At 37.8% G+C, this 16,079-nt stretch overlaps 1 protein-coding gene across 1 annotated transcript; it reads left to right on the top strand.

Annotated features, from left to right (window-relative positions):
- The first annotated feature begins 5,239 nt into the window (after positions 1 to 5,239).
- On the top strand, positions 5,240 to 5,725 carry LOC149256822 (uncharacterized). The gene has a single exon (XM_089455471.1). The coding sequence runs from the start codon at positions 5,240 to 5,242 to the stop codon at positions 5,723 to 5,725; it is 486 nt and encodes a 161-aa protein (XP_089311597.1).
- Positions 5,726 to 16,079: the final 10,354 nt, after the last annotated feature.

Genomic DNA, 16,079 nt, shown 5'->3' with positions numbered 1-16,079 from the left:
CAAATGATTTTCTGGAGGTGAAAAATGATCTGACGATACAAGGTTTAGGAATGGAGGTCATGAAAAATGGAGGGTGAAGGTATTGCAATGGATGAGGCATTAACTGGATGGTGAATTCTCTGAATGACTTCTCTTGAACGTATCGGCGACACTGAGATGGATTGGTAGCGTTAACCTCAAAAGATGGATGGTATGGAGGACCAATGGTGATATGACCGATGAACAGAATAACCCAACTCAACTTAATCATGGTGATGGAGTAAAAGTGTCATGTTCAAGAGTGACCTGCTACCAATAAAATTCTTTAAGTTTCTTCCCCTTTTCCCCAGTCATTGTTGACCAGTACCTCTTTATTTTTGTCAAACTTGAGGAGGATAACATATGCTTGTTCTATAATTTGCCCTTCGGGCAAACCTGTCGCTATGTTTTAGCGAGCCTAGCGACAGTGAAACTAGTTCTTGTCTAGGTGGACAAGTTTGTCACTATTGTTTTAACGAGTTTAATGACAAGGATAACTCGGTCCTTTTCATGTTTAGAGAGTTTGAAAAGGGACGAAAAGGAAACTCCAGTAGTTATTTTTCGTAGCATAATCCCTTAAGTCCGAAAAAGGATAAAATAATACGAAAGGGATGATTTTTCGATAACTTTAGCGAGCTGAAAAGACAAGTGCTTGAAATTTTTCGTGAGATAATCCCCCAGGTATGAAAAATATTAAAATATACAAGAGGGATGGCACTTCCCCTTACTTTAACGAGTTGGAAAGGCCAATAGATCGACAATCTTTTCATATTTAACGAGTCTGAAAAGAGTTTAAAGGAGACTCGTTTTTGAGGAACGAGTGGCGTTTTAGGGTAGCAAATGGTTTCGGGTAAGCTTGGAATTTCTCAAAACATGGTGATGTGAAGAGGGTGGCTAATAGGACCACTCGTCATAGCTATTCCTCAAAAAGGTAAACAATCAAGTGGAAGCGTATGATTGGCCAAAAGAATGGAGGTGATGGCAGGAACACAACCAAGGCTCAAAAGGCTGATATTATGGCAATCACAAAGGTTATTTACTGAAGGTGGGTTCATTTTTTAACGATCTTGAACTCTCGGGGAACATATGCTCAGTGGTAGGTTTATTTTTTAATGAGCTTGAACCATGTGAGAATATTGTTCATGGTGGTAGATTTATTTTCTTAACGAGCTTGAACCATATGACAACATTGGTCATTGCCCGGTTCATTTTTTAATGAGCTTGAACCGTGGGATAACATATGCTCAATTTCTTTTTATGTGAGCTAGAAACGACAAAACTAAAAAACTAAAAAGCTAGAAAAAACTAAAAATCTAAGGAACTACTGAGGTTAGGTAGGATGGTTTCATCAACAGCTCGACAAAACACTTCCTTTGCTTCGTCTGTGATGCAGACAAAGGTGAATGGTGTGTCAGACCAATCACCTAACCTAAGAAGTTTAAAAAATAAAAAACTAAAAAGCTAAAAAGCTAAAAAGCTAAAAAATGAAATTGATCATTTTTATCTTGCATAAAAAGGTTTGCATGCCTCTAGGCATCGAGAAAAGGAGAGTTTCCAGTAACCATATGGAAATCACTGTGGTTAAGTAGGATGGTTTTAGTCGGCGGTCAAAACACTTCTTGGGCTTTGTCCATCAAATAGAAAAAGGTGAATGGTGTGAGATAACACTTCCAATCACATAACCTACAAGGAAACTTATCTTTTCAGCTGGGTTTATCTGCCGAAGTAGACCAGGGTGCATGCCCCCAAAGCTTCGTTACATTCACTGGACTAATCGCAGTAATTAGGTGGATGGAATGAAGGTTGAAGAGACATTCACGACACAAAAGGACCATTTAGGGATGATGTTTGACTTGAAGCTGTGTTTGAACCAGGAAACGAAAGCTGGTCAATAATGACAATTTTTCCTTCATGCGGGAAACACATCACTCGAAAGAGTGTTGAAACAATAGCTTCCATGTTGTAAACATAGTCACGTCCAAGGAGTAGATTGTAATCTAACAGTCCTTGGACTACCATCACATTCAAGTGAACAATTTTTCTTCTCAAAGTAATTGGTAACTTAGGAAGGATCCCTAACGGTCGACTGGTTCCTTTGTTAAAGCCTAACAAATTTTTAGTAACAGGTATAAGCGATAGTGAACCAAGCGCTTTCCAAGCAGTTGAGGAAAGGATACTCACTAATGCCCCTTCATCTATGATAGTGCCAGACACGATCATTTTGTAAACTTGTACTATGATCTGGAATGGTACATTAGAAGGAAGGCGGGATCTTGCTAGTCGATTCCAATCAAAGGAAGTGACTAGACTGCTTGGAGGGGGTACCAAATAAATGGTTGAATTAACCCCTTGAGTAGTAGGAACTGGGGGATTCTCTTCCTGTTGTGAAGGAATGGGCGGATTTCCCCCAAGTTCATCAGACTCTGAAGTAATAAAAAGAATTTGAACAGTACCGTTATCACTCTCTTTGGGAATGGTATCATATAAAGGTGGATCTTCTGAAGGTATTATTGGGTCGACTGCCATCTCGACCTGTTGAATTTGGTCCGGTATGGACTCAGAAGATTCATTTTAGCAATAGGTGCTTTGACCGACGGTTGAGTTAAGTCAGTCAGATTTTCAACTAGTAAAGGACTTGGGGAGAGTTTCCTGTATCCAGGTGGAAGTCGTTGTGGTGAAGCAGGACGGTTATGAAAGACCCTTTTGGCTTCATCCAAAAAAGGACAACGGGGAAGGGTATGGTCCCCTTCACATAAGCTACATGGAGTTTTGAATCTTCCTTTCTACCCATTATTACTAGTTGATGGTGTGTTGTCAACATGATCACCAGAAGTTGATGACACCTATTGGTGCGAACGGGGGGACCATTCTCTCAAGATCCAAGGAATACATGGACATTCTCGATGGAAATGGTCTCCTTTGCAAATTATGCATGGATGTTTGTGTTTGGAAAGTTTAGTGTGTGGATTTTCACTAGATGCTGGATGGTTGCCCCCTTGCTTAACTGACTTCTTCTTCTTCTCCTTCCCTTTCTTCTTCTTCTCAGTCACCCGGTTACTAGCATCACTACTTTCACCAAGAAAAGAGGAATAAGGGGAGGGAGAAACAAATTAATAAGAAGGCGAAGGGTCAACTTCAATATTAACTGGTTTCTGATTCGATTGCTGAGGAATCACGGTATTTTGAATGACAGAGGTTGAGAAAATCCAGACTGGTAGGCCAATTGTGATTCCCGGGAGGGACAATGTGGCCATATATGGAGCACCAATATTTCCCCAAGAAGAAAATGGACTAGAATTCCCTTCCAAAGGGATTCCTTGATTGGTGGACTCCATTATCTCAACCTAAGATCAACGAAGGAATAGGGATGTTATTCCGAATTTAATAAATTTTAATGACGCTTTGACACAACTTTTCTTTTTCAATTTTTAAGAGTCGAGAAAAAGCTAAAGATGACTCTAGTCCCCTTCGATTTTTAATGAGCCTGAAGTGACAAGTGCTCAGATGGACCTTTTCTTTTAAGGAGTCGAAAAGGAACAAAAGTGACTACTCTGGAAATCTAGACAGAGGGGTTACCGAACCAATCGCAAAATTGTAATATACACCTTGGTGATAAATTAAAGAGAAATTACCAAGGACTTATGTACGGTAGTCAATCTTCCTGAATGTTGTGTTCAATGCATTGCAATCGATAGGGCGACAGACACGGCTTCCTATGGATAATGGATGTAAGCCTATTCCGAATATATACACGACGGTACGGGGAGCACAAGTCTGTGCTAGCACTTGTCGTATCAAAGAGGAGGAATCACCCAACCTTCTATGAAAACGATAGTTACTAGATTTTACAACGCCAGAACACATCTCTAGCCTAGACCTCTAGATGTGTTGCGTTAGGTTCCAAAGCGTTGTTAAGTTCAGTGAAATTTATTTTAAAGCTGATCTTGTTTAGAAGTTTGGCTTTCAATGGTTCACTGTGTGGTGCAGATGTAAAATTCATAAATGCAATCTACAATGATAAACAATCGTTGTTTATTTTTAGCAATGAAGACCCTAGCTACTAAGGAAAGAAGATTACGATTCTTTCAAACAAAGAGCGAAGAGCATACAATAAATGCACCTTCCTAAATCATTTTTCGCACACAAGCTAAATGCAAATTCAAATGCATGTATTTGTTTTTCGTTCCCTTAATGTGAGGAATGCCAAAAAAGAGAACTAAGTATAGATCTGAAACATTTCACTCAAAGTGACATTTCGACAATTTCTTTTCAAAATGGAAAGGAAGACTAAACGACACTTTTCAATTTCGAATAGAAAATTCTTTCGACACTTCAAATAACAACAAATAAAATCGAAGGAGCGAGGGGAGATGGAGACTGCGAAAGAGGGTTTCGGTTAGGGTTTCGATTATGCAGCGGTTATTCCCGGACGGTCGTTGTAACCTGCACTGCCGCTTTCTTTTTTTACCATTAGCTTTCTATCTGATACGGTCTCGCTTCACTGGTGGCTATTGTACTGAACGTGTTGCTCGGAGGTTTTTCCGTTACTAACCGCCTCTTCTCGCGGTCTGTTCCTGTTCCTGGTTGACCGGCCCGGGTTTTTCTGTTTCTCCGTTTTTCCTGCAGTTTCGAGGTGTCCTCTGTTTCAAGGCGCAGCTGTCGACATGGAAGACTTAGATGCCGTGGATTATTCCGAAGACCCGCTGGAGGGGGTTTCCATCTAGCGCTCCTCCTTTCCCACGTCGGCAAGCTTAGTCAGTTCTGGCTACTCTTTGGCTGAACCCTCCTGGCCCCCTGTGGTCCTGCCAGAAGATCCTCCTACCTGGCCATCATTATCTATTCCTCTGGCATCCCCGTCATCACCAGGGTTCGTTTTTGCCTGCCTAAACCCTAACCCTGGTTTAGACCCCCCTACCTCTAGCTCTATCTCCCGAGTTCTCCCACCAATGACTGGGGTTTCGGTCATTTCGCACATTCAATCTACCCTTGCTCCCCCTTCCATGCTATCCCGCCACTCGCCGGTACCATACATCTTTCGGCTGATGGTCTGCCCCCCTCCTCGTCAAACCCTTGCCCTCCCCTTGAGTCTTCAGACCCTCCTCCTAGCAGGGCACCGCATCCACCTCCCCCTCAGGGGACCAAGAAGAAGTACAAGTGCTACAAATCTAAGGCAGACGACATCTTCCTGAGATTAGAAGAGGATATTCAGTGGGGAGAAGCCATGGACTTTGCGGACAGAGTCTTGGTCGGTTGCATCAGGGGAAGGAATTACTCGGCCGCTCGCCTGAAGGCCTGGGCAGCAGAGGTATGGGGTCACCATCTGGTTGACATCCCATTCGTGCAGACGTTTGTGAGGGGATGGTTCGCTTTGAGATTCGCTCGTGCCGATCACACAAATTGGGTACTATCCTCCTACTGGCACTTCGAGCACGCCCCGGTACTGCTGAAACGTTGGACGCCCCTCTTCGATCCTGAGACTGAACAGATTGGCATAGGGCCTGTATGGATTCGGCTTCCGGGTCTCCCTTTACAATACTGGTCTGAGGACATCTTCAGACAGATCGGCAATGCTATTGGCACCTACATGGAGTATGACAAGTCATACCTTCACACAGGTATGATGGCATATGCTCGCATCCTAATCAATCTTGACACAAGAGGAGGGCTTCAGGAATTCATCACCATACAGTGGAGGGACACATCCTGAAAGTAGATTATTGATTATCAAGGCATCATGTATCATTGCCGCAGATGCCATAAAGTAGGACACTTATACAAGGATTGCCCTCTTCTGCATAAAAATAGGGGTTTTGAGCAGAGGCAGGAGACTGAGCAGACGGATGGGAGCCCCTCTCAGCAAAAGGATGATCTTGTACCTGAAAAATCAAGGGATACCCTGGGTACCCCCGAAAAAGCGGCATCGGACAAGCGACCATCGAACTCCATTCCTTCCTTGCCTCCTCCTCCATCGAGCTCGGGCACAGCAAGGGACATCACCTCGACTGCGGGGAACAAAACTCGGAGGCTGATCAACTTTCAAAAGAGGCAGCGCATCTACAGGGCAATGACTGGTTGATTCAGGAGGAAATTGATGGTACTTACCATCAATATTACCACAGACCTTTTGTAGAACATGGACAAATTGGGCTATAAGCCCAATATTTTGTTGATCTCATTGTATAAATTATGTTTTTTTCTCATATCTATTTTAACAGCTATATATAAAACAGTGTTGGTTTCGGTACATAATATATCTCTCTCTGCGTAGAGATGATACAATTTTGAACCTTTTTCCCTCTTTTTGTTGAGGGAAGTTCTGATACAATATGGTTGATTACAGACTCTCTGCGTGGAGTAACAACGATTAGCAGTTAAGCCTTTTTCATTATCTAGAAAGTTTCATGTATCTTGATAGGCAAACATGCCTCCATATGCATATGCCTCGGCATCTACAAAATGTAATTTCTTATAAATTAATAGAAATTACGACTTTTTCCATGGGAAAAAAAAAAAACAAAAAATCAAATCAAATATATGACAAAAATTTCAATCGACTATTCGGAGAAGGAAGACTTTATGACACTTCTCTTTTTGACACAAAACGACAGTTACGACACTTTTTGCACCAAAACAACATATCGATTTAAGTAACTTTTCGACAAAGGATTGTAAATGATGGACAAATACATAAAAACATTTACTAATCCTGATCGATGGAGGCTAAACAATGTAATGCAAGCAGGCTTCAACAATGAAATATTGTTCATAAGTAGCAAAAAGCAACTAAACAGAGCTGAAAACAAAGATAAAAAACCCCAAATTTCAAGGAGAGAAATAGGCTCAGTTAGTCATCACACCTGGGCTTCACAGAAACATGGATGCATCACACCTGCTACACTTCGGAAGTGTGATGCAGACTAGCTTCTAGTGACAGACAGTGCGATGGGCTAGGGAGCGCAATTGAGATGGGTTTTGGCTCAAATTTGCAGCGGATTTCAGCGAGTTAAGCTGAGCTATGATGGACAGTAAAGAGAAAAGTACAGGGGTATGATCTTGAGAGGTTACTGAGCTACCAAAAGGGCATCTAGAATTCTTGTAAGTCAGATGTTCAATTCATAAACTAAACCAGAGATTGACTGAAGCAGCATTCATCTACTTTGCAATTGCAGAGCAAGAGCAGTTCGAAGGCTATCTAGCTAACTTCAGGCTCCGTCTATAGTTTATAAAACAAACAAAAACAACAAACAAGAAAACTATTTGTTCCCCAGCGGAGTCGCCATTTTGTTTCCAGGAAAACTAGTGTCTTTTCGATCTGCTAGTCCTCTAGGATTGGTAGCTATCCTAGAAACAAACAATCAAAGCAATTTGGGATTTCCTCTATGTATGATAGATAAGAGAGAGGCAAAGGAACCAACCTGAATCTTCTGCTTGACTCCTTGCTTGATTTCTCTCCCCCTTGATAGAGCTTGCAACTCTTCTCCTACTTATCCCGCTTAAAGAATACCTGTAGAGGCAAAGTAACAAAACACCATCAAAGCCTATTGATCTATTATATCATAAGCATTGTAGAATAAAAAATACAATGAACATACAATAGCATTCACAAATAACAACATTCACAAATACATGATTGTATGGAGGAAAACTCAAAGAATTTTATTAAAACAGAAGGGAGAATTACAACCCAACTGTCTGATCCAGCATCAAATTCCTCTTCACCTTGAATGAAAAGCAAGATCACCCAACAATACAATACTCCTTCTCAAAGACAAACTATCATCACTTCCCTACAAATTACAAAATTCCTGCCTCTAGATCTTTCAGATGAGGGATCCATTTATAGATGTCCACAAGGGTGTGAGTCATCTCTGGGTTTTTGATTAGTGTCATTCCATTTGTTGTTCTTGGTTCCACTTGGAGATTTCTTGGATCTCTTACTCATCCCTAGGAGAATTCAGAGAGGCAATTGTCATAGGAGAAGTTTCTAGAAGATTCCATGAGTATCCACTTAGCAAACTGCCTCAGACATTTGTCCATTCTCGCTCATCGCACTCCACAGAAGGCCTCTTTAGTATGCATCGCACCTGGCTAGTGTAGGAGTCAATATGCATCGCACCTGGCTAGTGTAGGAGTCAGTATGCATCGCACCCTGATAGTCGAGCAGTCAGTATGATCTAGTTTTCGCCAGTCTTGAGTGGTTTTTCAGGTGGAACTTCTGGGGAATGATGTAATAAGTTGACCATGATCCTTTAGGGTATGAAACAACACTTTTAGGGGTTAAATAGCCCTTGGTTTATTGACATATAAGATTTGGGTTGTAGTGCCCAAATATGTCTATAACAGTCTACCCCTCCCATGGTTCCTTGTTTCAAGAACCCTTCCAGATCTAGTTCTCTATCAAAAACCTCCTACAGTTCATGATCCTTTGTTTCCATCTCACTCTGGGTCATCTCTTGGTCCATCTCAAGTTCTTCATCGCTCAGCATAGTCTTTTTATGTTTATTACTATCATGTGTGTGTTCCCTATCTTCTTCTTTCTCCTTCTTCCCTGGGCTACCTTCCATTACCTGATCTACCTTTGTTATCTCTTCCTCTTCTTCGAGAACTTGGAACCTGTTCATATCGGCCTCTTTCCCTCCTGTTTGTTGTTGTTTTTGCCCCCTTTTCCTCTATATCCCACTTTGTGAAAGTTTTCAGTATCTTTCATTGTAGTTGCTTTACTTCCGTTCTTTATTTTACTGAGAGGGTAGTCTCTAAATAGATGCCCATGCTCATGGCACCTACAATATTTGAAGGGAATATATTCATAATCTATTGTTTGCACCCATTCTTCATCAAAAACTTCCAATATGACCTCATCCGGTAGAGCTCTAGAGAGATCCATCTCCACACATATCCGTACGAAGGAAGTGTATTTTCCCCTTCTGGTGGCCTCAGAGGCTTTGACAAAACACCCTAGCTTATTTCCTATGGCAGATAATGATTCTGTTTGCCAATAATCAAGAGGTAGGGAGTAGAGTCTTACCCAGACCGGGACTGAAGTGAAAGTCTCTCGCTCCGGGACAAAATTCATCATCCACGGCCACATGTAGAGGCCTGTTGCAGCGTAGAAGTAGGGTCCTCCTTCAAACACCCTGTCTTTGTCCTCAATATTTGTAAAGACCACATTGAAGAAACCCTTTGACCCAAGATGTAGGTCTATTCTTCCTTTTGGTTTCCAGTGGTATTTAATCCACGTTTGCAATGCCTTTTCAGTGGGCCATATACAAATGATAGCATAGGTCCGCATGCGGTCCCTGTGCACCTGCAGAGCAGGATCATTTAAAACTACTCTGGGAGTGACCTCAGCCTTGGGTTTACATGGCCCCTTTTGTGCCTTGTTTTGTGCTCCCTGTTTCTTGTCTTCTTCCTCATTGTCTTTTGTGTTGTTTTCCTCCCTTGGTTTGGTAAAATCTTGATCCTCTTCCATGTTCCTTTTCCCTTCTCCTGAAGGACCTCTAACAGATTCTATTGGTTTCTTACCTTGGTTGGCCACTGCCTACTTGTAGGAGGGAGTGGAGCTCCCCCCTTTGCGCACCTCCATGGAGCTCAGAAACCTAAAACCCTAGCTCTTCTTCTGCATCCTCAGTCCGTAGTCGTTTCTCCCCACCCCTTTCCCTCCACCAAGGTATATTATTGATTCAATATATATATATATATATATATATATATATATATATATATATATATATATATATATATATATATATATATATATATATATATATATAATAAATATAAATTATCTATATCACATTCATGCTCCTAGTGTGGTTCCTCTAACACTTCCTCCACAATCTTCCTTCAACTACCAAGAAAAATTATCTCAACCATTGGTTAGATTTCTATCCCCTTTTCCATATATTCAACTTGTCCATTCATGCTCTAGTCCTTCCCTTCTCTTCATTAACTCCACTCACCACTTCATCTTTCTAAAATAATCTCCCATACCTTGTCCTTCCACCACTTTTCAAATATTACACCTCACTTCTTATACTGCTCTTCTTTCCCTTGATATTATGCCTCTTCCATAATACATTTGAATTTAACTATTCATTCTTTTGGATTCATCGTAGACTACTATCAAGCACAAGTTCTTATGCTATCATGATTGGTGTGTTAAAAGGAATATAGGCTCGTTTCACCAAATCCATCTTAGCTTAGGTTACAATTTCTTTTACCATCCTTCCAAAAGCTCTATTCTTGAACTCCTCCTCTACTTGTGAAAAATATTGGCTAAATTTAGTTGCAAATTCAATAATGTATCCTTCTATTATGATTTTAAGATGAAAATTAACAACTCTTACAACTTCAAGATTGACTATATCCAATACAATTAGGTTCTAAACATTTCACTAGATCCATTTCCCCACTTTCTAAGCTAGTCAAGGATGCTTCCCTACTCTACTCATGTCGTTCAAAAACAACACTAGTGATTATAGTGAGATGACATCATAGTTGTCATGGTAATCATGCAATAATGCACATTTACAACCTTGGCATATTGACTCAAAAATAGGTTTATTTTTATAAACTAATGATGCTCCACATATCCCTAAGTTAACATGGAAATAATACTTCCAAAACCATACAAAATTCATGATAATATCCCATGATGAAACCATTTTTCCTATCAATTTGAGGCCTAGATACAAATCGATGTCCAACAAGTGATTCATTGTTATCTAGGTACTACCATTTTCAATCCCCTTGATGGGAGATGTTTCACCCACATTATGCCCAGCCATAAATGGTTGTCTATGGGTTTAATTAATATAGCTAACATGATCAATGTCCATCCTAACACTCATCCTTAGAAAACAATCAATATTATAGAGCATTGATCACCATACCAAAATCACCACATAAAGAGTTAATCGATAACCATTATCTCTAATAAATCATTCTAACCAATAGGTGCAATAAATTATCCAATAGAAGGATAGTCATTTAATAGAATAAGTAAACAAAAAAATTAAATTTATCATAACCATAAACTAGAATTTGAAATGAGAGACTTATTCTATTGATTTGCATTATAATCTAGTACATCATGACTTAGTCTTCATTAATGTATAATGTGGAATAACATTATAGAATAGTTTTTAGATCTAATGCATTCAAATATTTGACATTCAAACTTTATTTAACCACTATCTAATCAACATTTATACGATTCTTTAATATAATAAAGACATTTGTACACACTCACTTGAAGTTGGAAAGGTTGATTCAAAACCATGTATTTGTCGGAGTACTTCAAGATCCCTTACTCACAAATTAGGTGATATTTGTCTCACATTTGGCTAGGTAGACTCAATTTTTCACCACTCCCTTAACATATATTTTAATTTAACTATATTTAAACTAGGTTAATTTAACTATATTTTAATCTAACACCGCACATCCATCTTTTCCCATGAGAGCGTTTCTAGAAGGCAGTTGTACCTTCTATTGAAAAAATATAAATTTTCCATATAAATCTATACAAATAATAGATTAAAATGAACAAATATGATATTAAATTTTATAAAAAAAACATCTACAAACAAAGTTCTTATTATCTTTGCCTAGCAAAAAATAATGCAATCATGAATTATATTGCTATTTTAATTGTAATTTTTATTAATATACAATTGTTTGTTTTTATTGTTTTTTCTCTAATTTTACTATATTTAAACTAATCTAGAGTGGCTACTCTATAATCTTTGTTCAAATGTGGGAGTTAGTTCATGTCTTTCAAAATTCAATAATTAAACTAAGCGGTAGGGAATGCTAGCTATGCAGCCTTGTTTTATATTATTGCCAAAAGAAAAATGATTTTCCATAAAACTAAATGGCAGTACTTCATTTGAAAACAATGTTATTTAAAATAATCAAATGAAACAAGTCCACGGACTTGACCGGCCGCCATTTGAAAGTGATTACTATACTTGAATTTAGAAGTATATTGTGAATGATTTTTTTGGGGGGTAATGTTGTTAACCTTAATAAAAGCATAGTTTAATTATTTGATAAAATTTAAATTAAATTATGATATTAAAATAAGTAAATTTATTAATTTTATAATTAATTTCATAGAATTATTTTTAATTTATTCAAAATATATATATATATAGATATATATAACCAATTATATTCAAAATTAATGCATATATGTTCAAAAATTAAAATAATTATAGAATTTTGTATGTTATTAACACCACACTTTTTTTTTCACCATTAATTATTCAGCCATTCCAATATTTTCAAGTTCAACAACAATTAATAATTATTGAGCAATATCAAGATATTAATAACAATTACTAAAATGGAATATTAATAACCATGGTGAATAATGATTCTGATGTTGAGGTTAACTTCATTGTGAAGGAGTTGGATCGCTGCAGATTCTCAATGCAGAGCGTACAAAAACTTGGTGATAATATCATGACAATGCGTACATAACTTTGGTGGTAACATCATTATAGTACTTGAGCATTCTCAAGAGTCGATGAGCTTTGAGGTCATTTGTAATGGCAATTACAAAGGGTTGTCCACCTTGAAAAAACTGTTATTTCCTATTTAAAACACAGAAAGACGTCGCTCTTGTCTAAAACCGAGTGTGAAAACGCGTGGACATTAAATTTTTGAGTAATATTTCAAGTATAGTTTTGAATACCACAAATTGCTGCCACACCAGGGAAAATAACAGGCTTAAGAGCTAACAAGAGAGCTGCTCTGAACAAGATTGAGCCTATAAGGAAGACAAGACAACCCGTGTTTTTGGTTATTTCCAAAACAAAAGTAGCACAACCATAATTACACATTACAGAGGAGGGTTGGGGGGAAACGGTGGTGGGGCTACAAAGAGAACTGCCTTCTCATGCTTGTGGTAGTCGATATGCTCTACCTGGGTCCCCAACACGAAGGTGGTCATTTGTTCATTGAAGTTGCTGCCAAAGGCCAACTAGAGAGTCCAGGAGTTCATTCTGCATGTGTTGGAGGTTGTTGATGTAGGCCACCAATTCATCCCGATCGTCGTAGCACTGCTCCCTCAGAGTTTCCATGCTCAGAAAGAGAGTATTGAGTTGAGCCGCTATGGAGTCCAAGGTAGTAGGGGCCTCTATGTGGCCCTGAGAGTGATCTGGGGATATGGCTGCCTTTGCATCAGAGTGGTTTCTCTCGATCGACTCCAAGCCCGAGCTAGGTATGTATTGTGGCGGACAATTCTCCATACAATGACCGACTCCTCCTCTGTGGGCACGACCTCGTTGCTGTGGCATGTAGTCGGCTCCTTCTCTGCCTATTACATCAACCTAGTTTTGCCCTGAGCAACCCACCACACCAATCGAATATGAACCAAACACAAAAAAAACACGGCTTACCTCCTCTGCATTGAAGTTCTCAGCGCAATGTAATTCCCGTGCACCTCCCCAATGTCTGCCTGTGAGCTGAATGGTGCATTGTAGGTTAAGAAGGTAGACTAGCCACTCCTAGAGAAAAGCCACGCCACATATTCTCCACCTAACTGTTGCTCCAGAGGAGAAATTCCTTGCTGGAATAATACCCAAAGTGAGGCAAGGGAAGCAAGAGCCCACCACTCACTCGCACTAGCCCTAGTACTGTAATTCCTGTCGTTGCAGTTTGTCATGTACTCTCCCGGATCCCATGACCAAAGAGCTTGTGAGTTCCAGTCCCCCGCATACCCTTCAATCCTGAAATCATCCTACACTGTCTCCCCAAGCCTCTGTCTAAGCCAGGATGCCAATACCTCGTTGCTCTCCCTCACCCAGCACTCCCTCCTCATTGCCCACACATTGCAAATGACCACCTTGCTGCCTCCTTCCTGCTTTAAGTAACATTCGTGGGAGATCTCGACTCCTAATAGCCATTAAGTTGAGTGTGCCACGCGTAGAGGCCCAACTGGCTCCATACTCTAACCCGCCACATGTCTCCTTGATTGTTATCTTTAGTGAAAAAAAAGTTAAAAAATATATAATAAATAGTGAAATATAATATGGTTAAATATATAAATAAAGAGTTTTATTTATCAAAAGATAATTAAAACAAAAAAATTATCAATAACGTTTATAAAAAGGATGAACTTATTATTATTATTATTATATATATATATATAAAAGAATAATAATAATAATCAATATATATCATATCTTTATATTAAATTATTATTATATAAAACAAATGTTAGATGTACGCTTTGTTGAAAAGTACCAAAAAAATATAATAAATAGTTAAATTTAATAAGATTAACTATATTTTGTTAAAAAAGAATTATTTGTTGATTATATATATATATATATATATATAGAAGTTTAGGTGAATAGTTATCTATTGTAAATTGGGTATTGACACCATTATAATAATTGGATGTATTAATACTATCTTGTACATATTATTTAGTAATATTGTGCAAGTAGAAAGAAGTAGTATATATACAACACATATTATTAGTCTTTGCCAAAGTAAGGTTATAGTAATAGATTTGTCTATTGACCATTGTTAGTTTAGCATTCAATAATGCAAGTTATAATGTTTGAATTTGAAAAATAAATATTTGTTTCTGAATTGAGGCTTATGTGATTAGAATTAATTCCATTGAGATGAGGTTTTAAACATCAACACTTAAAATCTCAATCTGATGGACAAGCATATATATATATATATATATATATATATATATATATATATATATATAGAGAGAGAGAGAGAGAGAGAGATATAATCAAAAAGCTATATTTAAACCATTTAATTAGCCCAAGTCTTATTGCAACATTTTCATAATACATTGTCATGTTGATAAATATCTCACAAATTTTATACCATAATTTCTGGATGTAATGGCAATATTTTATACAAGTAAAATGGATAGGGATAAGATGTAAATAAATATAATTACTCGAATTACTTCCCACCATTATTTATGTGTTCCTAAGCACGTGAATAAGTATGAGTAAAAAAGTAAAAGTGTAAGTTTACTAGTGGTTAATGCCCATGGAAATTATAGCAAGATTATAGTAATCACTTTGTATGATTTACCTAGTTGCATAATTTATAACTTGAGTGGTCTGGATTAAACTACCTTGTACCTTGTAGCATTTATTGTATATAATGTTATAAAAAAATTTAAAGGTTAATAGTTTTAAGGATAAAACAATTAAAAAAACTGTCTATTAGTTATATTTTTTTCTATTTTGGTATTTTCCTCTATTTTTTTCCTTACTTCCAACCACCATTGGGGAGCAATACCATACCACGTGCATTTATATTGGGGATATATATTGAGGAAAAAATGACATAAATATATTCAACATATAATAGGGGGTAAAGGGTTTTTGTATCGGTAGTATAAAAAATAGAGCTCAAAGTTAATGAAAAAATATAAAGGGGTATAAAAAATGTTAATGAAAAAATGGATACCTAAAACATCTAGTGAAAGTAGGGGTTTTTTAAATTGAGAAGGTGTATTGGGTTTGTATTGGTAGGGGGTTAAATAACCTGATTTTTAGAGGTATTTTCAAATATGTAGTCAAAATAAGGGTATTGTTTAGTATGCCATTAATGCACATGCTATGTTAGAGGAGGGGGTTAAATAATATGATTTTTAGAGGTATTTTCCAATATGTAGTCAAATTAAGGGTATTTTTTAGTATGTCATGAATTCATGTGCTATGTTAGAGGTTCATTAGTGAAGCCTGCATGTTTAAGCCCCAAAAGTGACTTCCATCCTCAACCCATCCCCATGAGGTTTGAACGTGAGTCCTATTGGGGACTAAACCCCACTCAATCCAACTAGTCTACATTTCATGGGTGGTGATAATTTATAATTAAATTAAAATTTTGGAAGGCCTATTCCAAAATAAACAAGCATATTGGCTTAATTATAATGTTTAGTCAATATAAAATATAGAACTATAAATAAGCACTATATATTATAATAAACATAATTATTAACCACAAGTGTGCACACCTCTATTTTTCATTAACTAAATCGTAGTTGTTTTCTCCAACCTCTAATGGCC

The sequence above is a fragment of the Pinus tabuliformis genome, chromosome 7 (genome assembly GCF_031772625.1).
Source record: "Pinus tabuliformis cultivar Carrire ecotype Pingquan chromosome 7, CPIR1, whole genome shotgun sequence".
In the NCBI taxonomy this organism is placed as follows: domain Eukaryota; kingdom Viridiplantae; phylum Streptophyta; class Pinopsida; order Pinales; family Pinaceae; genus Pinus; species Pinus tabuliformis.
This window is presented reverse-complemented; position numbering and strand designations above follow the sequence as displayed.